Raw genomic sequence first — 23419 nt, 5'->3', positions numbered from 1 at the left:
AAGAACCTCTCAGACTAGGTTGCCAGATCTCGAACTCAGGGGTCAATTGCTCTAATGATGCCACTGCGCATGATGGATCTCCTGAAGCCACTCTATCCAAGAAATCCGCAATATGCCACCAAAACTTGCTACTGGAAACTCGGAACCATCGCAGTGGCCTGTCAACAAGATATGCATGCACTCCCTCTGTCATCTAAAGGTGAAAGCAATGCATCCTCAGGACAACGATGATGAACAATTTCCTATTCCTCCGCATTGCACATCCTTCTAGACTGACCCAGAATGCGTTGTACAAAAGCAGAGGAAGGTCAGAAAACCATCGTGTTATCGGGTTGATCACCCTACCTTTGACTTGACACCCTCATTCAATGACGATTAGGAGCCCGTTCGAAGCCCCGATTATCTCCCAGCTGTCGCCAGCCAGGCCTCGGAAACAAAGGTCAATAACTGCTTCACTCCCCAGATGATGCACCTCCACAAAGCCGTCCTCATGTATGAACGGCCCTTTCAAGATCCATGGAGAAAATTCTGCCGTTCTATGCACTTCTCGTCACGCGGTGTAGACACATCGAAAGAAGGCGAAATCCTCCGGATGAACCAGCTTGTTGGAGATGATGTTGAGCACTCCCAAGGGAAGAGCTGCGCAATCAAAAGTCTCCGCTATAAGAATTAGGGAAAAGATGAAGTTCTCCGAGTAGAACGCGAACAATGGTGGACGAGATCGAAGGGCAGGGTTGAAATGAATGTCACAAGAGTAGGGCGATAGAGCTTTCTACTTAGATAAATAGGCCCTGCCTCAAGGTATGACACGGAAGACGTTTCCGCTTTGGAAAAGGAGGATTTACCGTCTCTTCGACAACAACGCACATTTTTACCATGCTTCGACTGGCGTGAAAAGCGGTATGATGACAACGTTCAAATCTTTGCACACCCTTCTACCCGCATTAAATGCCCTATACCCGTCGTTTCAAATTTTGAAAGGTTTTTTTTAACTCTACTCGGAGTCGGGTGTCGATCAATTGAGTTCTTTAGTCTTTTCCTTTAAGTCTCGAGTGCGGTTAACCGCAGGGCGCTCGACCCAACTGAGCTTCCATTCGATACTCGAGAAAGGACCCGCCTATGCTCGATTCCTTCGACCATGAGACTGATCCACTTTACTTGACCAAACTTAAACTTGGCGATACTCAAGTGGATGCTTATGGAAACCTCTCCTCCTGAGTAGAGTTAGGGGCTACTGTCGAATATCTAACTATAGGGTATATGCGCATAAGAAATATATCATATATGAACAGGGCATGTACAACACGTATTAAGAAGTTTTAGATATCACGGAACCGAATCAGTTGTACTTGATACACCCCGAATCACGGAAGTACATATCAGGAAGGTTTTGATTAGTTACCTAACTCGATAGGGTTAGTACTCAAAATACATCTATCTACTTGGACATCAAGGAAGACAATTCCCTATCGACCACGGTTTTATGGGAGTCGATACTCCCACCCCTATATAAGGCGAAAAGGCTGGGGGAAAGAGGACACGAGAAGACACACAAGGAAAACATAGGAAGAGAGGACTCGAGGCAAGCATCAAGGCCCTAGCAGAGAAGGTACTCTGTGACCTTAGCTTTAGGTTAGATCAGAGCTGATATAATCTCTGTAATAGATTTAGCCCCATTGCTCGTACTCGAGATCATCAATATACTGTAGCAACACCCCCACAGGACATAGGGTATTACTCCAATCGAAGGCGTGAACATGTATACATCGATTGTCCCGTCTCATGATTAATCCCTGCACTCGAAGGTATCCAGTCTATTTACGGACACATTGTTAGGAATTAATCTTCAACAATTTCATTATCAATAATAGTTATCAGACATACAAAACAACCTCGAGTTATGAACTTCAATTAAACACCTAACAACGAGTCCATTTTTAGTTCCATATAGTATAGTTTACCAATTCTACTTCACTATCCCATCAAAGGTTAGTATGTCCACTCCTATAAGCTTTCACATAACCACATTATTATCCTCATGTATTACAACCATTGAAAGACATAAGGAGTGGATGTGCTAAAATGACTAAAACCCACAAATAAGTAATATTGCCACTGTATTAAATTCCACCTTCTATGTAACCAATAAGAATTATTACATCATCTTCATGAATATAACAAAAGTGGACCATAGCAAAAATAATCTACATGTGCATATGTCACGTATGTGCCTTATAAATTAACCAGACTGCAAGAGCCTCCATACAGAGCATACCCATGTAAGCAACATACTATCACCATACTCGCATAGCAAAAAAAACTCAACCATCTTAACATAATTAAATCATCACTTAAAGTCATCTTTCATATTATTAAGTCTAAACATTTGTATTACGTTTATAGGTGGAGGTAATAAAAATATCATATTAAAGTTATAGACAACTGCTACATTCACTTGCCTCTACCAAAGATGAAGATAAGCTATACATGCCTTGACGTAGCACCACCTGCTCAAGCACTTAGGGTGTGTTTGATTCAGCAGATGGGGTGGGATGGGAGGGACGATCCCTATTTTTATGGTATTTGGTTCAGGGGCAGTAGGGATGTGATCATCACTGTTAGGGAATATTTTCTCAATATACTGGATGAAGCTATCCGTCCAAATCGGTTGGACGAAGCCATCCACCTTTGCTAATTATGCTCATTAGTAAAATGATTAGTGATATTAGTATTTTGTATTACTTATTAGTATATATTACTATGATATTAGTATTTGTAAGGGTTAATGTGCTAATTAGTGGTAATTAATGAGTTAATTAGAGTATGATTATGGCTAATTAGCATATTTTATTGTTAATTAGTAATAAATATGGTAAGAATAACATTAATACGCGTTGTGCATGTTGATTAGTGTATTATTAATATTATTTAAAATTAAAAGATATAATTAGTTGATGATTCTCTTCCCCATCTGTCCCCGTCTCTCCAACCAAATAAAAAGAGGCTCATCACATCCATCCAACTAAACAAAAAAGAGGATCATCCCATCTAAAAACAGAGACGACAGCAAGGAACGTGGTACTACAACCGACAACCCATCAAACAAACAAAACAACAAACCATACTTAAAATACCATAATTTCTAGTTGGAAAGCATTGTGAATATTAAACTAAATCATAATAAAAAAATAGCTACAACACTAATCCATCCACTGCAGTACAATTGAATTGTTATTTTCATATCTATTTCTATACAACAGGGAAAATAACAAATAAGCTCACTAGAATTATCTATACAGAATTTTCTACAATTTCGGTATTCACCACACAATTTAATTCTGGTGTTTTCTATATCTAATATGAGTCACAAGGTAAACATACAGTTTTCCCCGTTGGTCTGCAAACATATTGAATCAAAAAAATCTGTATGTGCTGATAGATTCATCCAAATTCAGAGGTTGAATACCATTAAGGAAAGATAATGAAGTTCCTTACAACTCTCTAATACATCACATTCTAAGATTTGGCACTTAAGAAATCCTAAACTTTGATTAGACCAAAACTACGCAGACTAAAAAAATCTGCAGCAGAAACCCTCACGAGCAGCATGATGTCCGGCGAGATTAGGCCTAATTACCCACCCTAAAGCCAACCTTCAAATGGTGGCTTGATCAACCCTGCACGCAGACCAAAAAAATTACTGCACCAGAGTTCACGCGAGCAGCCAGACTTCAAACAAGGTTCAGCCTAATTATCAGTTCTAAACCAAACCAAGACGGTAGCGACAGCAGAGAAACGATTTTGGTTTGATACCTAGCAAAAACAATCGGATAGCAACCCGTCGCTTCCCTCTCCCTCCCCTCCGTCCTTTCACCCTTGTTGCCTGCAACACGTCACAACCCCCTGATGCTACAGCGAGCAGCACCCAATCAGAGAGAGAGAGACAGCAGACAACGCTAGGGGAACCTCGTTTTACCTAGCGGCGGTCTGATTTGCACCCAGGCCACGCTCGGCAGAGCATGCCACACTTTGGAGCGACGAGGGGAAGGGAGGTGCCACCGCTTCCTTCTGTCAATAACTCCCGATCAAAGGCAGTTGCTCACTATGGCAATGACATGGGAAGGGTAGGGTTTACTAGGTTTCCTAATCTCCCACGAATTGGACTCTAAATTTGCCCATTTGACCCCCACAATCAGCCCACTAATTAGGCTATTTGGCACTAATACATACATATTTTCCAAAAGTCCATAATATTAATTATTTTTGTTATGGGATATTACACTAGTATGTTTATATCTAAAAGATATTAGACAAATTCAATATGGATAAGGCATATCTATTGAAAACACATATAGTTGTTAGAACTCTTTATATAGATAAAAATCCATTCAGATCTAGAGATGACGATGAAGAGATATTGGGACCAGGACCCATATCCTCAGTGATATTGGAGCGCTAATATATCTTGCAAATTGTATCAGACATGATATTGCATTTGCAGTGAATTTACTAGCTAGACACAGCACAACTCCAACTAAATGCTATTTGACAAGAGTAAAGAATATCCTCAGATATCTCAATGGCACTAAAGATCTTGTTTTATTCTATCAGAAAAATCAAGATATCACTATGATTGGATACACAAATACTGGTTATCTATCATATCCTCATAATACCATATCTTAGATGAGATTCATATTCCTATATGATGGGACAATATTTTCACGGAAATCATTTAAACAGACCCTTATGGCAACTTTCACTAATTATTCTGAAATAATTGCATTATATAAAGTATCAGGTGAATGTGTATGGCTTCGCAGAATGATTAGTATTGGTGCATTAGAATCACCAACAATGAAGATAATACAACTTGTATTGCACAAATGCAAACATATTACATAAAGAGGAATATTATAAAACATATTGCTCCTAAGTTATTCTATCATCATGAATTACAGAAAAATAGAGAGATAGAAATTTTGCAAATAAAATCTTGTGATAATGTTACAGATTTATTCACAAAGTCTTTACTGAAATCTATATTCTGGAAATATGTACATGGAATTGGAACAAGAAGACTTCGAGATTTCCAAAGTTCAGAGAGATTAAACTCCTAATATATATATATTTGTTAATTATTCATAGATCATAAATATTATACTCTTATTCTTTATAAATTTTTCTAATATGGTTTCTCATATAAGGTTTTTAATGAGACAATATCAATACAAGCATATATATGTTATACTATTTTTTTTTATTTTTTTCTACTATGTTTTTAAGGAATTTTTTATGGCATATCACGGATATATATTTCCTCATATTTTTTTCAATGAGTTTTCAGAGAAGTCTTCAAGTTGATGTATACAATTGATGGTTTTGATCGAGAAACAGTGTTACGAAGATCAAAAGAAACCGCCTATAGCGGTTGCTCCCATCCGTTGAGAAATGATGTCTCTCAACCTATAAGACGCTCATTAAACATGTATATAGATGTACATCAAGATTATGAATGAAGTATTGATTTCACTCTTATTTTCCACTGGCTTTCTCTACTGTTCCGATTACTTGCAACAGTTTCACCCCCACAGAGATGTTTGGTACGCTCGGCTCGGCAGCCTGCAGAACAGCACCGGTATGCCAGTAAATTAATCTTACACGCCCAGCGGACTGTCGCCGTCGTGTCATCGTTTTCTTAAAAAAAACACATCATTATCCTTAGGATTAAAATGCACATAGTATCTTTTAACAGAACGACTGATCCACAGTCACTCGTTATTCGTTGTGTTTAGGTGTGGCAATTTCCCGGACGGGACAGGGAAGGTTACCCCATGACAGACCGTGGGGACGTGATGCGAATTAAGAAAATATACTTTTATTTATGTCTCATAGATTTCTGGTATGATAAATACATTTTTACACATTTGAATATTTGTATTTAGACAAAAAAATGTGTCTTTTTAAACTTTACATCGAGAAGTTACGTACTTAAAGTACTTACATATTAATAAACTAGTAAGGTGCCCGTGCTTTGCTACGGTATCTATGTTTCGGACACAAACACTACTGTTATGATAACATAAAAAAGAAAGAAGAAAAATATGATCTAAAAATACTATATTATTCAAACACAACATATTGCATAGCGATAGTCCCAATTGTTTTGCCCTTGACATGATTACAAACAAAAATATTAAATTATTATGTCAAACATGACATGAATACAAACTGTAAAGTGACGTAGCACATTATAATTCTGTAAAGGGACGTAACATATTATAATTCCTGAGTTGCCTCCTTCCCCGTAAAATCTCTACAAGGCAAAAAAATAATTAAAATAAGGCAAGAACCAGGAAAAACAAGCCATAACTATGACTAATTATTGTAGAGTTGGCGAGCAACATGAGTTGAAAATTTGCACACAATAACATTCCTCGACTATGGTGTGAGGATCTCTCTGTAGACGATATTCTTAGTGCACGTCCCACTCTGATTTGAGCGCTTCTCCTTTTTCTTACCTTCATCCGGGGCGGCGAGGATCTTGATGTTCCTTCTAGCAGTGGCTCTAGATAGTGCGACGTATAGCTGGCCATGAGAGAACACTGGCTGGGGAAGGTACACACCGATGTTCGGGATGGTCTGTCCCTGTGCCTTGTTAATTGTCATGGCGAAGCTTGATAGGAAATTGCTTCCGCTTGAACCGGAAAGGAAACATCTCATCATCAGAGGGACATAGGGGGATACGAGGCAGGAAAATCCTCTTCCCAGCATGCTGCCCGAGCACGATCTCTGCGTCAATAGCATTTCTTTGGAATCCCCGGACCACAAGCCTTGTCTCGTTGCAAAGTCCATTGGTGGGGTCAATATTTCTGAGCAGTATGACAGAACAGTTAACCTTGAGCTTCAGCACATGCGGAGGCAGCCCGTTTGGGGTCAGGGAGTTAAGGAATTCCGAGGGGTAGTAGTTGTGGGGGTCATCTTCAGCACAATCAAAGCTATGGTACACCATCTCGTCCCCCCGGAAACGACTAATCATCTTCATGTTAATCGTATCCACGCACTCGTTTCGTGTGGACAGGATGGTTCTCGACGTGATGTAGTTCGGGTCAGCTAGGTTAGCGTCGAGCATCAAAAACACGCTATCTATAAGTTTATCAAGGTCTGCGTCCTTTACTGTATACGGCACACATATATCATCAGGAAGTCGTATATTGCCATCACCATCACCCTCCTCAGTGCCATTACTGATGCGCAGTAGGTATTCCGCAAACCATGGGTCGCTCTGAGACCTCATGTTACGCATGAGCCTTAGGTGTTGCATGCGCTCCCACAGGTAGGACCTGCGTAGCGTCGAATCAACTATCTGAGATCTTGACCCCTTTCGAACAACAGGAAGGACCTGTCTAAAGTCACCACCAAACACAACCGTCTTCCCGCCAAACGTGACATTTGACCGACCCATTTGTCACGCATGCTGTTGTCCAGGGCCTCCACCGCCTGCCTCTTAGTCATGGAGGCTTCATCCCACATAATCAGTGATGTCGCCTGCAGAAGCTTAGCCGTCCCACTTTGCTTTGTGAAACTACAGTAACCCCCATCATCAATGGTTAGAGGTATCTTGAATCGTGAGTGCACGGTTCTTCCTCAGGGCATTATAGAAGCAGCAACACCAGACGTAGCTGTCGCCACGGCAATCTTCCCCTGGCCGCGGACCATCGCAAGCAGTGCCTTGTAAAGAAAAGTTTTCCATGTGCCTCCAGGGCCATCAACGAAGAACATGCCTCCTTCGCCGCTATCAACCGCGGCTAGAATCTCGTCATAGGTGACCCTCTGCTCGACGTTGAGGGAGTCAGATAAGGCTATGTGCTCATGGTCCACACTGATCATAGACTCCTCAAATATCTCCCTCGGCACACCGTTTGCCATGTCAAGTGCCTCATCGATATCAGGAAGAGGGAACGATCTTATATCCTTCCCCATCGACTGCAGCATGTTCCTAACATCTATCAAAACCTTCTGCTCGACCGTGTGTGTGCATTGATCGGTGTGGCGGTAGTCATCCGACATTGCCTCAAGGTGTCTGTTCCAAAGGCCACGCACATCGCTGGGCTCACAAAATACCAATATTGTTGCAAAGAGCCTTTGGAGCGACGATGGCATCTAAACAACTCGGCCTCCATGAGGCACTCGTCCAGCGTATTGTCTGCCTCAATCAGTCCCCTTCTCTCCGCGGCATCACGGAAGGACGGTAGTATCTCGCCATCAACTGTCCTCAAGTCCTCATAGGATGTGGCGCTTGTCACGTGGTTCAGTAGAACCCGGAGGTAGTAGCGTTCCCCCTCGGTCGGATGGGCCGTCACAATTCTACCGACTTGTCCGCCACGTTTCCTCGTTTGCCAAAACTTTCTATTTTTCCCTGTTTGCCAAGTAAACCACTCGGGGAAGTCACGGTAGAGGATGCCTCTTGCTTGCTCGTGTACTCTGTTTGCCTTGAAGTACTCTGTCAGCATTGACTTCTTGGCATCATCACGGTCGAGCACCTCCTGTATGTCCTGGCCCCCTCGGTACGAAACCATGTGCATGTTTGGGAGATGAAGTTGTAGTTGCATCACAGGTGGAGAGTTCTTGCTCAGGTCAAAGCCGTATATCCTCCACAAGGCTTCCGGTGGGGTAACCCACCTCGCCTCCCTGTACTGCTTAATCTCGTCGATGTCATTGTTGTCGGCCTTGTTCACAGATACGGACGCCAGGTCGTGGCCCTTGTATATGTACTTGAAAAGGTACTTGACAACCTTTATGCTCGAGTAGACCTCAACATTGATGTGGCTATTGAACAGCCGCAAGAGGTAAGGATTGTAAGGGACGACCCACCTATTGTCTAGCTGGAATTTTCGAACCATTGCATGGCGACCGTCATCGCGTCTCCTGTACACCGGGTAGGAATCCTTGCCTTGCATGGTAGCCACATTGAAAGGACGCGGATAATGGTTCTTGCATGACCCATGATCCTTTGTACACGGGCACTGGGAGTTCAACACACCACAAGGGCCATGCATCATGTGCTTGACGACCATCTTGTATAGCTCTAGGTACTTGTGCTTATCCGGGAGCTCGGCAGAGATGATACAATTATACTGCTCCGGACACACGAGCTTGTACTTGCCCTGCATGATCAGCAGGAAGTGGGCGTGCGGCAATCCCCTCTTCTGGAACTCCACAACATAGACATAGGCCTGGACCTTGCCGAGCATGTACTTCTCAAACAACTGTTTCTTTAGTTCCTCGAGCTTCGCCCTGAAAACACGCACGACGAGATCCGGGCAATCCTGGGTTATTTGGCCATGCTCGAGCCCACGTGTGATCTCTTCCCAGTTAGGGTTGCAGGTCATCGTGAGGAAGACGTCCGGCTTCCCGTACTTCCGCACCAATGCCATAGCATCCATGCATCGACGCCTCATATCTCGAGGTCCTCCGATAAACGATGTAGCCAGCACGGTCCGTTTGTCGACCGCGTTCGCTCTGCTCTCTCCAGCATTAAAGCTATCCACCAAGCCTTGATAGAGATCCGCCCTTATCTCCTTCTGATGATTCCATATGTAGTCTAGCCGCGAACTCTCGATCTTGATGTAAGTATCGACAGCGAACTGCTGAAAAAGACGTTTGCCGAACAGTATTGGGTTGAATATCCCTAGCCTCATCTGGAATTTGTAGCAATAGTAGTCCCTCACAGAGACGCACAACCTGCTATTTGAATCTGCGTGGAGCGTAAGATGACAGATGTTAGTGCGAGATATAAACGAATGCAAAGGTAAAACATGTGCTAAAAACATTAATTGTACGAGAATATCAACCTGGGTCCTCATTATTGTTACCACGAGCCGCCCGAGCCGCATCCATAGATACACCAACCTTTGGGATATCGGGATGCCAGCCAATTTCGCCTCTCGGGAAGAAGAGAGGGTATAACAGGGGGTCATAACACGCATGATACGGTCGGACGCCATACGTCTCATTGTTGTTCCCATGCAGGATAACGCTACAGTCGAAGTTTTTCCGTTGCTCGCTGCCCTCGACCCACACGACTGCCACCTCTGAAGTGAGTGGTACATTGTACATCCTCTGGTCAAGCCTATTATCAAGATTTAGTGTCACACGGTAATCCTCAAGGTCTTCGACCTGTCCCATACTCCTGAAATGCTGAGAGTATGGGTTGTCACGAAGTATGCCAACCAGCCTCGCGATGACTTCTTGGTCTTGCCGGTATTGCTTCTCGCGACATCGCCGATACCGGTGCTCTAGACTTGGGTCATCATCATAGAAGTACATCTCTAGATGCTGGGGGTCCAAGCCATTACCTCCAAATGAATGTATGTTGTGGTACATTTGGCCGTGGGCTCGAAACGTGTAGATACCACTAGTTGCCATGTTAGTGGTCTCGCTGTCAAGGCGACAGTAAAGAGAAGTGAATGAGAAATGACCATTGAAGAACCTAATACTGTCCCGAAAATGCTTGGCGTCCAAATCCGCGCTTGACCATAGCCTCATAAGTTCGGGTGGCGTATCTGGATTGGACAGACTAATCTTTCCGTCACGGCAACAGAACCCCTTAGGCTCACACTCGAACTTCTTCGCGTCACAGAATTCACAGTTCGGTTGGGGCTTAAGCACGTGCGTGCTTTGGGGTATGTTGCTATACACGTGGTCATACGGATCGGAGACGCTCGAGGCCGTGACAGTGGAATAGTCAGCTTCATCAAATTCGACATCATCATTGTCCCCATCTGAAGAGATTTAGCTTCAAGGGGTTAGAGGAGGCTTAGTGTTATGATACTAACAAGGGATGCGACCGGTGCAAAAAGTACCTTGACCAGTGAACATGTAGTCCTCCTTGTTCGTGTCCTCTTCGAATATGGCTTCATCATCACCTGTGGAACATTACGATAAATAGTGGTTCCTTTTGTATTGTATTTCAAAAGCAAACAAATACAACATAGAACTTTACTGTCTTCATTAACAGATGAGCGTGTTGGAGACGTTGTGATGTTGGCAGGTTGAGAGGTTGAAGAGGGGTCTTCTGTCAAATGAACATGAGTTCATGTACATGAGGGTAGGTTTCGTATTGGAAATACAAGAAGAAATATACACAACTGAGGGAATTACCATTGTTTGCAACGCCTGATTGTGTTGGAGGGTCCACACAGCTGGTGTCCTGTGTTTCTGTTGTAGGATTTTCTTCGGATGCAACATAAGCTCCCGTGCATCGTCTAGCTGCTAAGGCTGCATTACGACGGGCAAGTAAGGTTTGCCTTTCTCCTAGTGTTACCCGTTGTCTATGTGATCTTTGACAATCATTCATATCTCGGATCTCCACCTCTACAGGGGAACATTCAACACCAGGTGTGGGACAGTCGTCAGAGATTACACCATCAGGAACAGATGCACTAAGTGAAAGAGGCACATCTAATTGGTTATACAAAGGGTTCTCCATTGCGATGGAATCTTTACTCGGAGTGTTGCGTCGCAACGCACGGCGTGCATTTTCGTGGTCTCTCTTAGACTTCATTTGCTCGGGTGTCTTTTTGGCATAACGTGCCCTAGCACTTGCACGCCTTGCTTCGATTTGCTCGGATGTTAGTACTTGCTCAGTACGGGCTTCACGAGTTTTTCTTTCTGCTGGTCAGACATCTGTGCATATCGATCCCTATCCCTTTGCCTCTTACGTTCTTTGGGATCTACAAGTGATGGTAGAGCACTGGATGTCATGGATCCACCAACATTGCCAATGATCATGCCATCTTAAAAAAGTACAACACTTAGTCATGGATAGCAAGCTATAACGTCTGAAACTATTACATACGATACAAAATCGTGCGTTCACTTTTTTCGTTACGATACACCGATTTTAGATTTTGAATTGAAATATTAAAATATAGCTGCAGATTATTGTTCAATGTACTTAGGATAGAGCAAGTTGGGGACTGACTGCAATTCAAGATGCTTTCCTGGCCAACCATCTTTCCAGTAGGTGGTGTGAAGTCACCTGCATCGTGTTTAGCAATGCAACAAAATTTTAAACAAATGTATATTATTTCATATTGGAACTTAAATCATATAGTCTTCAATTTAAATTGCGTAGTGGACGCACTTGACGATCACGATACTTGATAGTTGAATAGTGGAAACTGTTGTCTGAGTACCAACCAAGATGTTTTCTTGGCACTCGAATAACATATTCACTTGTTGCCTCTGGTACGTATCGTTTCTATGTAGCCAGTCAATACTTTCGATAGGAGGCATATTTTCCTGGTTGCTTGTGGTGGCTCCTTCAAACAGTTTGGTGCACTTAATTAGAATATGTAAAGATTATGCTTACAGATAATATGGTGATTTGTGTTGAAGCGATACCTTCTGAAGTTGGAGTGTATCGTAGCTCGCTGAGTGCAGATTGTCCTGGTTGATGGCGTTCAACATTGCTAATGGTTGCAACTTTCTTTTGCTGACAGGCTTCACGACGCTGTTTTAATAATTCTTCTTTCCGTTCGACCGACATTTGTGCATATCGATCCCTGTCCCTTTGCCTGTTATGTTCTTTTGGATCTAAGAGTTGAGGTTGTTGCGCATTGGATGTCGTGTGTCCACCAACATTGATTGTGTTGATGGTATTAGTTAGGTCTCTGAATGGTGTGGATCCATCAGTTCCATTCGAAGAAGCCATCTACGAGAAAGATGAACAACATTTGATCTAGGAGTTGATCATATACTAATACTAACTTAGCAAAAAAAAAAATTAAGTCATGCAACCTTCTCATTTATATCAAATAAAAAGGTTTTTTTCGATACAACAGTAGCATCATTCCATCGATCCATACATACACAGACATGGCCTTTTTTCACTATGAAAGAGAAAAAGAAGGGGATTAATACCTATGTGTAGGATTCCCTCAGGCCAGGTCATCGGATCGAGCAGGGGAGCCGGCAGCGGGTTCTCTACAAACAAAGTGTAGATATTTATTTATTGAAACCAATTGTATGAGGCAATGAGAACAACTAAATGCAAGGAACAGACTCTTTAAACACTCAATACTTTACTAACATAAGGGGTTCTCTACAAACAAAGTATAGATATTTATTACTCATCCAGAAGCAGCCAAGATAAATAAATATTTTCCTGTGGAATTCAGCATGCAGCATATCCACTCAATGTGGCTTAGGCCCCATTTGAAACACGGGAATATCAGAGGAATTTCGTAGGAGGTTTATTTCCCCCCAAAAAAACCTGCTCCCAAACAAGGGTTTAAGCTGTGGATTCGTAGGAGGTTATAATTAGTTGCAAAAGTACATTCGTAGAGGGTTGCTGTGGATTTTATATCATCTCCAGGGTTTAGTTTCAAAAGTATGGTATGCTAAGAGAACTAAGTTAATGCAAAAAATAGCCTACCTTCGTGCACCTTGGTCTTGATATTATTAGATGCAAACAATTTAAATGCTTGTCTGGAGTCTGTACACAAATTGTTTGCATACAAAAGATCAGTTGTTTTGATGTACACAAATTGTTTCTTGTGAACTGATGACCATTACACTATCATCTGGTAGGCGTATGAAAGAATAGAACAGATGCTTCCAGAAGGGAGGTGATGACTGCCAGGAAGAAAAAGTAGGCGAAGCTCCGGATGCTCTATAATGCAAGCTTCATCTACCGTTCAATAATTGAATGACTGAATCATATGATCATAATTAATCTTATAGTTTGTTCTGAGAGTTTTGCACCCCTATGAGTCAGTTTATCTGAAAAAGGCATAACTCCTATGAGTCATGAGAGGTACTGATTTTTTATCCATTGCTGTTCAAACAAATTTTTAGAGACTAAGTTTGAAATGTTATTATAAAAACTGATTTACTGATGTAACTCTCTTCTCTCTTGTAATGAACTCTTGGGTCACAGGAACTTGTTGTGTGGCAGTACGTGTGTTGCCTAGGAGTCTAGGACACCGAACTTGAAGGTGAGGAATGGCAAGTGATTTTTCTACAGAATGGGACACCGCATGGAATGCTGCTGCTTTTGTTTTCCATAGCTCTTCTGCTGTATGCTTGGGTTATTATATGTGTAGGGCTTCAAGCTCTCTCTACAAGGGGATGGCTGTAGTGTTAGAATCAGATTGCTGTAGTGTCATGTAAGAAGGTTGTTGGACAAGGGGATTGCTGTAGTGTTCTGTAAGAATATACAGGTTAGCTAAAGAATGTTATAGTGCCCACCAGATGAGGGTTAGCTAATGCCACAAACATAAAGTTCAGGTACTATAATTTTGTCATTTCCTAGTAAGGTATCCGTGTGTTGCAACAGCTCAAAAATATGACACGCAATATATAGATTCCACGAGATAAAATAGTTTACGAGTGGTTGTTCCCCATGTTGTAAAGAATCAATGTGTTTTACCGTACGTTGTAACAGGAGGAAAAAAAATTCCACGAGTTACATGCCTGTACGTTACAACGGTTTCTAAATTGTATATCCGAGGTATTTTATTTTCTCACATAAAGCGAACAAACAAAAATAAATAGGTAGTTCATGCATAGCTACCTTGCACTCGATATTATATTAGAATGGAATTAAACGAGACATAAGAACGCGCGAAGAGCCATTTTAAAGCTCCAGTGTCTACTGATTTCTTGAGCTCGTTGCCGAGGCTTACCAGGAATCTATCAAAGGTCTTCAGCGGATATAGCAAATGGACCAGAAATTCTTTCCTATACCACAGTTACGCTCTACAAAATGGGACAGACCCAATCATTTCTCCTCTATAAAATCTAAAGAAATGCTATTCAACTAAACTTGTTTCTCTCATCATCAAATGAGTTAGCCTCTACACACATTGGGACATGCACAAACGTTTGCTCTATGTAAAATTTAAAGAAATGCTACTCAACCAAACCCGTTCCCCCGTCATCAAGTGCTAAGCACAAGAAAATTGCCCATGTTGTAAAGAATCAATGTGTCACTATATCTAATTTTTGAAAGTAGCAATTCATATCCAACCATACAACACAAAGAAGTCACTAAAGAGTCATTTTTACCGGACAATACATAATGCTCTTCCATGTCATCGATCCGGCCACAACTCACAGGGCAATTTTCCACGACGTTTTGCACATCCATCATGTTGTTAATATCGTGTTTGTTTTTTTTTGGCTGATTATACCACTCAATTCTAATATACTGAGAATTTCTGAAAATTTTAATTGAGCTTAACCATGAGCTCTCCACATTAAACTGCTACCAAATTGCCCCATCTAATAACTGATATCCATGTTTATCAGCGGTGGATCCATTTGTACGTGGATTCTGCATTAATTCCATATGATAACGAAGAAAGAACTCTATTACCTGATAATGCAAAGATACGATGCTCTCGAACAGCAGCGTGCCAAGAGGTCGACGTCAACTGTAGAATCGCCTCAACATTCTACACACGCTCACAAGTTGCACCTCAGCAGTCCTCCCTCTATCGGCTGCTGCGAGCTCGATCCTGCCCCTCTGGCTGATCATCCAGCGCAAAGCTTGTCACAATAGCAGGCCACAATTCAGTGCTAGATCTGTTGGCCTGAAAAAAAACATGGGGTCAAAACGTCAGGCCGGAGCCCAGCTTGATGCAATCAGCATAAGCCCGATGCCCAGCCTGAAGCCCGACGCTCCCGTAAAAGAACAGCAAAAAATAGCTTTTACATTGCGGAATACACATATTCCAAATTTACAACAGATAAAGCACAATATATCTCATAGTTAAAATTCACATAAATACTGTAGCGCATAAGCTATCTGGTATTGGAGCCAAGCTAGGGCCGGGTGGTGTGTCAATTAATTTGGCCTGATGCTGCTCCAGACGATGTAATCGTTCTTGTGGCCATGGACTTATCGTCGGCCTCTAGTTAATGGAATCACTTTCCATCTCAAAAGAACAAAATAAATGAACACATTCACAAATAAGTGATGGAATGAATCAATGAAGATGTGCAAAATGCACACAAGTTGTGCTTCATTGTTCAGGCTCTCAAAATTGATTTAAACCATTGCTCACGTACGCAACACATCCAGTAAACCGAGCCATTGACTAAGAATTGAGAAATTAACCGAGCAAGCAAGTACGTACGTTTCAGTTTCAACAACGCTGCATCTAGTATTCCAATTATCCATGTGAGAATGTGGCTTATGTCCGTCAGTACGAACCTTGACTCCTTGAGAACTTGACAGGGGACCTGCCGCTGGGGAGCACGCTTGGCAAAAGAAGGTCGCCGCTGTGCGCATGCGCTACCAAGGGTCGTCGGCTCGCCGCTTGCGTACGCGCGACGATGGCTGCTGCTAGGCGCACGCGCAGCCTAGGGTTGAGGATGATCAAGGCGTCCTTGCCATCATCGCTGTCAACATGGCTGCTGGCGGATGGTGAGGCGAGGAAGAGGAAGGACGCCGCGCTCAGATCTGCCGCCCTCCGCTGGCGCCTCCACCATCCCGCGTGGGGTCGACGAGGTCCTCCACCTTCCGACGGATACCTTGCTAGGAAATAACAAAATTATAGTACCTCCTGGGTCAGGCGCGCGCCTACGCAGAGCGCGCGGGAGGCGTTAGAGAGGAGGCCGTCGGCCTGGAGGCGGGCGAAGGCGCGTGCGAAGGCGTCCACCTTGCGGCGCCAGTCGCGAGTGGACCAGACGCGTCGGAGGCGCGGGTCGAGCGTCTTGTTGAGCTGGTGGCGGAGGTAGTCGTCGTAGGAGCGGAAGCGCGCGCGGCGCATGCGGATGTGCGGGGACGGCGAGGAAGGGGTGAGCGGCAGCGCCGCCGTGGATGAGCCAATGGCAGGGTGCGAGGAGGAGGAGGAAGAGGAGTAGACGTAGAGGAGGAGGAGAAGTGAGAGGAAAGGGAAAGCGAGGAGGAGAGGGCGGACGGGGATGGTGGCGGCGCGGGGGGCCTTTGCCTCGGCGGGCAGCGTTGTCCCGGACAGCCGTCCACGAGGCGGCGTTATCCTGGATGCAGCTGTTGAGGGGCGATGAGGGGCGAAGCGGCGGCCGTCTGGTGGAAGGAAGGATGGAACGGGGGGATTTGTTGCCGAGGTGCGCGAGATTTTTGGTGCGCGTGGATCGCGGACGGGGAGGGAGGAGCGAAACACGACGAGTTGTTGCCAAGGCGATCAGCCGAAACGTGCGTGCGGGGAATCCGGGAGCGGAACGCGAGGGTGAGCGGAACGACAACGCTTTACAGATGTTTTAAGTAGTACAGATAATAGATGTTGACCGGACCGGGCTTACGCGGGGGCCAGGTGTGGGAAGAGCCCTTGTAGCTCCCCACCACTAGTTGTTTGCTTTCGTATTGGACACCGTAATGGCTTCATGAGGATACGCTTACACGTGATTAGAGATTGTGTAAGGTCACTTCTAATATTTTGTTTCTTACGTGATGTGTAAGAGAAGAGAGAGTAAAAAATTAAAGTTAAGAAATTATTTTCTAATTGATGCATATATCTTACTAGTTTCTTAAGATCTTCCAAAACAATTTATTATCTCACAATAACTTAGGATTGCTCAAAAAGCTAATTTCTTCTATAATAAACAATTTCATTATCTTTCATCTTTAAATTATCTGTTATATTATCTTTTTCTTAGATGGATACCTAATTAATATCCAAAAATTAGCATTGAGAGTAGCCTAATATATGATTTCATCTGTCACCGTTCAGATCTTGATGATTATGTTTTACACTCACAAATGCTTTCAGTGGTAATATTCGTGTATGATAGGATGCGAGTATGGTGTCTGTGCATATTGGTGTGTGCACGTCTTGTAATAGAAAAGGAAAACGAATAGAATTGTACCTTTGAATCTACAAACGCGATTCTATGCTTGGGCGATCATCGCTGCTGGAAGCAACACAACTTAACATCAAGCTGAACCACCAGTCTCTAATTAAGCACTTCTCCGTCCACGCGATCCTCCAAACGGTAATCCAATATCTCATTCATGAGGTCGTCGTAGAACTTCTCGAGAGCCTGCGTGCATACAGAAATTAAGAACATAGACTGGAGTGGCATTCTATATCCTTATGGGCAACTGCACTGAAACTATTCATAAGTCTTAACAACCCATACTTAAACACTAATTTGATTGTGATGGAGATTAGAGACAAGAAGTAGAGATAAAAGCACGGCGTCCAACTTACCCATTGTACAACACTGATCCTCCGGTTCATCAAAAAGTTCCAAAAGAGTAGACACGTCAGATTTAGCAGTAAGCTCAGAGGTCCGGATCGAAGTACTCTGGATCAATGTAGCCCACCGTCCCTCCCAATGGGACAACATGACCACTTCCTGAGTCCTGACAATCCAGAACAGCACACCTTCGCTTTGTAGCTCTCCGTCAGAAGGATGTTTGATGTCTTCAAATTGTAACAGATTAATTACCTCTTCCCCTGTTAACAAGCTCGTATAAAACAGAATTACCAAGAAATAAAAGACACGATATAAATACTTCGATAGTTGTTGTAAACACATAATTCTGTCAAACAATCCACATCACAAATTTATGTCCATTGGCTTCCTCCTATCCCATTTTCTTCTTTTTTATTTATAGTGGGAATAATTTGCCACCGTATTCTTTTAAGTGCCCACTGTTAAAGATAGAACTAGCTTGAGTATATTTGTAGACAAATCAAGTATTCATGATTGTAACAATTTATTATAGAGCTCACAATCTCTTCTGTTACCGTTATTATAAGTTCTACAGGTTACACCTAGCCTGTTCTTTATCTTGCTAGGGCATGCCTTCTTCGAGGATACGTGGTCTATTCATTAGGCTAAAGTATCGGTTGGATTCTTACCGCTTAGATTTCAACGATACAACGCGAACTTTAAAGTTCCTATCCTACAAGCTAAATATCTCAAACCTGGAAAACTCAGTTTAGACTCTAGAACTGAAGATATCTTACTCATGAATCTCTTGCTTTATTTGCCCAAAGGATTATTAATTAACTAAATTGGGCATGGATCTTCCAGCGAAAATTACTAATTCATCTTGTGATTTATTAGTACTATAAATGAGGGAAATAAATTTTAGTTGACTATTTAGTAGACCCAAGAACATACAATTGGTCCGAAAAAAGCCTGAGCAAGGCCGACAGGCCGATAGCCATTTAGGTAGAGTCTAACTGGCACACTAAACAAAAATTCACTCATTTTTTTTAGAAATCTAATTATTTTAACCAACATAAAATCAATATATATTTGAATATATATATGCATGTATATGTATATTCAAATATATTATTTTGGCTAAGTATTTCAAAGAGCACTAAACTAATTTTTGAATTAATCCCTACAATAAATTGATCATATGCATCTTTGGTTTATTTGTTATTATGTTTCCTTGTGTGGAGATTTGAATTTGAATGTCTCTCAAATTCAAATCCAAATTCTTTAGATTCAATTCAGCTGAAATCCAATTAAATTCAAATCCCTTGAATTCAAACCTCTCTCACAAATCAGGGCTTCAAGTTCAAATCCAAATCCAAGTTCAAATCCAAATCCAAATTCAAATAAATCTATTTGAATTTACCCCAATCAATTCCAAATTCTTTTCTTCTTCTTGGGCCGCCCTTTTCCTCCTCAGCATGGCCCATCTCTCTCTCTCTCTCTCTCTCTCTCTCTCTCTCTCTCTCTCTCTCTCTCTCTCTTCTGGCCCACAGCAGACCGGCCCGGCTCGCCCCTCCACTCCTCCACACATGGGCCGCAACGCACGCTCACGTAGCCTAGCTGGCACACCAGTGTGCCACGCCACCCGCTCTCCTCTCACCACCACACGGACCCCCGCACCTAGACCTTTCCTCCTCCTCCAGCTCGCACTATATGATCCACCGCCATCATTCCCACTTGCATTTAAGCATCGATGACTTACTGTCCGTCCTTCCTCTCCTCTCTCTCTCTCCCTCTGCGCTCACAAGCGCATAGCTCGAGAAGATGCACTGATAGCGGGTGACTTCAACAACCGCTCCTCCGCAGATGGCCGGTGGTCGAATTGCCACTTGTGCCGTGGAAATTCTGGTGGGCGCCGCTCCACCACTACACTATTTGAGCATGACATCAGGTCGGCCACCTCTTCACCCCACTCTCTCCCTCCTATTTAATGGAGACTACAGGCCGCACTCTCCCCCTCCCTCCTCTAGCGCCTACACCCTCCGTAGAGAGTCAATGCTGTTGCGCCTGTCTTCACCACCGCCGTCGCGTGCTTCCACCCAGGTAGCAAGAGAAGGAGAGGGATCGTGGAAGAAGGAACCCACTGGATCTTGGCATCATCAACCCGCATGGTGACGCTAGAATCCGAGGAATTCCATCGCCGCCCTTCCTCTTCTCCGGCCGCCTGAGCCCCTTCAATGCTGGTGAGCCCTAGCCACCTTCTCCCTTTTGCCCTTCGCTTGTAACCCACTGTGACTCACCTTCATGCGGCATAGGGCAGCCAAAGCATCCTCTTTGCCGCCGCCATGATGAAATTGCTGCCAGCTACCTTCCCCTTCTCCTGTGCCGACCTCTATGCCAAGGACCCCCCACCCCTAGAATAGCGTAGGATTGCTTTGTAGGTGGCCCAGAGAGCACAATGTCAAGGGGAGGTGCTACCCAATTTTGCGCCGTTGCCATCTTCTCCGGCACCGATATGGGCACGCACCGACGATAGGTTAGTACTAACCAGGACACGCAAAATGGATCCCCCATAACTAGTAGAAACCCAGTAGTAGGGTCTTGAGGTAGGAGGTCGTTGTTTCCCTGTCTCGGTGAGCTCTTCGGTGAGGCGCCACCGTGAATTCCTCACATCCGACTCCCTTTTCGCTGCTCTGCTCTGCTCTGCCAGGAAGCCCACTTGCACGCTTGCGCGGCTAGGCTCTAGCCACATTGGCGTGGCCCGATTGAGCAGGTCATGGCTCAGCCCGTTAGCGACCAGCCTGCTAGCCAGCCCAGTGGCCGAAGGTCGTATCCCTGTGGGTTGGGCCAGCTGCCATTAGCCCACGAGCCAATATAGTCCTCTGATGAGGATGCTCTTGGGGGCTTGAGTTACCATGTGGTACTCATTGCCAACGTTGAAGATGCCTGCCTCGGCTATATAAGTACTGGATCATCGTGCCGTCATGCTAAGCCACTCAAGTGCAACCATGTGTCATGTATGGGCATGACTTGACTTTTTTTTATCTCCCGACCAAGCTGGACAATTTACTAGGAGGCCAGCAGAGCAGCAAGGGCCTAGGCATCTATCAGATGCTCTACATGGGTGTTTACCGACCTAGCCACCCGACGATGGTCAATGGGGTAGTGCACCCAATACGAGACCTACAACACTTGGTGTGTCTTGTAGTATAGTCCGGCAAGGGAAGGTGATTGAAGTGTCTCGGTATGATTCGCTCCTCCGATTGCAACGGTTGGAGGTTGAGCATATCACATGAGTACAGTGTACAACCTATACAGAGTGTAAATCTATTCGAATAGCTTTGTTCATGGTCATAGAAATGCAAATCAATGACCTCACTTGGTTAGACTCAAGGTGTGTGTGTATCTTTGACGAGTGAATGTTTGGGCTAGATGTTCGTATGATCAGGTTGCTGGCTCGATCTGTCAGGAGTTGTGTAGTATTAGAGGTACACCAGACACAATGATAGGGACTGTGAAGTGAGGTGCAGCCTCTCTTAGGATCGAAAAAAACCCTAGATATACCTTGTTATCTTGTTTAATCTGTTTTAAGGTTAACAGTAGAGAATATAACTGGATATCTACATGAAACTATTTTATGCTTAAAACTAAACCGTAAAGCATTGTTCTTGAGTTACCCTTTATGCATTTATCAACATCTTCAAGTAGCATATGACTTGTTGAGTACCTTTCGTACTCATTCTTGTTATCATTCAGATGAGAAGGTGGATGTCAAATTCACGGGAGACAATGGCGCGGATGATGAGTAGGTTTAGTAGTCACATTCGCACCCTAGTTGTTTGTAGTTTTGGGTTGTTGTTCCACTATTCTTTTATTGGCCAGTAGGCTATGTTTGTAATATATCGTATGGTTTTAAGATATTTTGTAATCTTTTTATATGATGTATGACTATGATGTCACGAATGTTGTACTATATGTATCAGTATTTAATCCAGAGACTAATACAAGAGGTATAAAAGATCCCAGAAAAGAGGTCTTACAGAGACATACACTCACACCTCCATCGTAACGCCAAGAGGTGGTTTCTGGTTTCGGAGGTTATTCGGACAACCAACAAACTTAAGTGGAGTAAAATAGACATTTTCCTTAAAAAATATTGCATCATGCTATGCACATTCTTGCAACGTCATGATGCATGATTTCCATTTCCCACTTGCAATTTACACAGTACTAGCTAAGTGCCCTTTAACAAAAATATAAACATTGAACACGGTAACATCAAGTATAAACTCAAGGTATGAAAATGTGGATGCAATATGGGAGCACCACAGAACGAATATGTTAGGAGAGATGTCGTAGTTTAATTTCAGATGGAATTTGAAAAATGAGGAAAAGATTATCTGCTAATTTTCCTCCTAATTTTTTTTTTCATTTATTTTCATTAGTAAACTGAGTCATGTATCTGTATCTGGTATCAGGGTGGGGAGACTAGAGGATAAGAGTAGATAGCAAAAATGGATAAATTATTTGAATTTTAGAGATTTTTTATTAGATGTGAGGAGACTAGATAAAGAGGTAATACGAAAAATAACTCGTGTTGTATATAATAGAGATATTCATCCATACAACTTCAAATCAAATGTGGCATAGGAAGCAATGCTCCCTCGGACCATGCATGCATTTTGACCGGTGATGCCTGTAATTCATCAATGTGGCATAGGAAGCAATGCTCCCTCGGATTTTCTCTATCGGACGGACAGTTCACGCTGTCAGTTGAATTGCTACTGAAGGAGTATAGGCTCCAGCATAAATTTTGAGATTAGACCTGATCAGTACCTGTGTACCCTGCCGTTTTTATGTCCTGCACGTCCGGAACAGCCTGAGAAGGTGCATTCTAATATTTTGTTTTGAGCTCTGACTACCTTCAGTGGCTACTCGTTGATCCTGGTCACTTGCTGTGAAGTCTGTTCTACCAGCTCCCCAGGCTGTATCTTGTGGCTTGAGCTCTCTCTGTACTCCTTACTTTCGGTAATGAGAATGGAACTGGGGATTGCTAAGTGCTTGGCTCTTAATATAGGCAACATTAACCGAACCCGAACTGATAGCACTGGAGGCTGGAAAATAGAGAAATGCTAGAATCATACTACATCGATTTATAAGTACTAACGACTTCTGAGCTAAAGCCATCACCTTCACTTTAGTAGTAGCAGCAGCAACAAAGCCTTTTAATCCCAAGCTTGTTGGGTAG

General features: G+C 43.2%; 2 protein-coding genes across 2 annotated transcripts; both read right to left on the bottom strand.

The window, feature by feature from the left end:
• Window positions 1-6658: 6658 nt before the first annotated feature.
• On the bottom strand, window positions 6659-7465 carry LOC133896893 (uncharacterized). Its single transcript, XM_062337530.1, has one exon. The coding sequence runs from the start codon at window positions 7463-7465 to the stop codon at window positions 6659-6661; it is 807 nt and encodes a 268-aa protein (XP_062193514.1).
• A 182-nt stretch (window positions 7466-7647) lies between these two features.
• On the bottom strand, window positions 7648-11491 carry LOC133896892 (uncharacterized). The gene is made up of 5 exons (XM_062337529.1): window positions 11164-11491; window positions 10866-10928; window positions 9855-10784; window positions 8173-9757; window positions 7648-8083 (listed from the first exon to the last, which is right to left on the bottom strand). The coding sequence occupies exons 1-5, from the start codon at window positions 11489-11491 to the stop codon at window positions 7648-7650; spliced, it is 3342 nt and encodes a 1113-aa protein (XP_062193513.1).
• Between the last annotated feature and the right edge of the window lie 11928 nt (window positions 11492-23419).

The sequence above is a fragment of the Phragmites australis genome, chromosome 17 (genome assembly GCF_958298935.1).
Source record: "Phragmites australis chromosome 17, lpPhrAust1.1, whole genome shotgun sequence".
Taxonomy (NCBI): Eukaryota; Viridiplantae; Streptophyta; class Magnoliopsida; order Poales; family Poaceae; genus Phragmites; species Phragmites australis.
This window is presented reverse-complemented; position numbering and strand designations above follow the sequence as displayed.

Coding starts and splice junctions, on each gene's coding strand:
- LOC133896893 (XM_062337530.1), bottom strand. CDS start 7,465: ATGGGTCGGTCAAATGTCACGTTTGGCGGGAAGACGGTTGTGTTTGGT.
- LOC133896892 (XM_062337529.1), bottom strand. CDS start 11,491: ATGGAGAACCCTTTGTATAACCAATTAGATGTGCCTCTTTCACTTAGT. Junction 10,929..11,163: donor ATCAGGCGTTGCAAACAATG/GTAATTCCCTCA, acceptor AATGTTCCACAG/GTGATGATGAAGCCATATTC. Junction 9,758..9,854: donor TAACAATAATGAGGACCCAG/GTTGATATTCTC, acceptor CGCTCCACGCAG/ATTCAAATAGCAGGTTGTGC.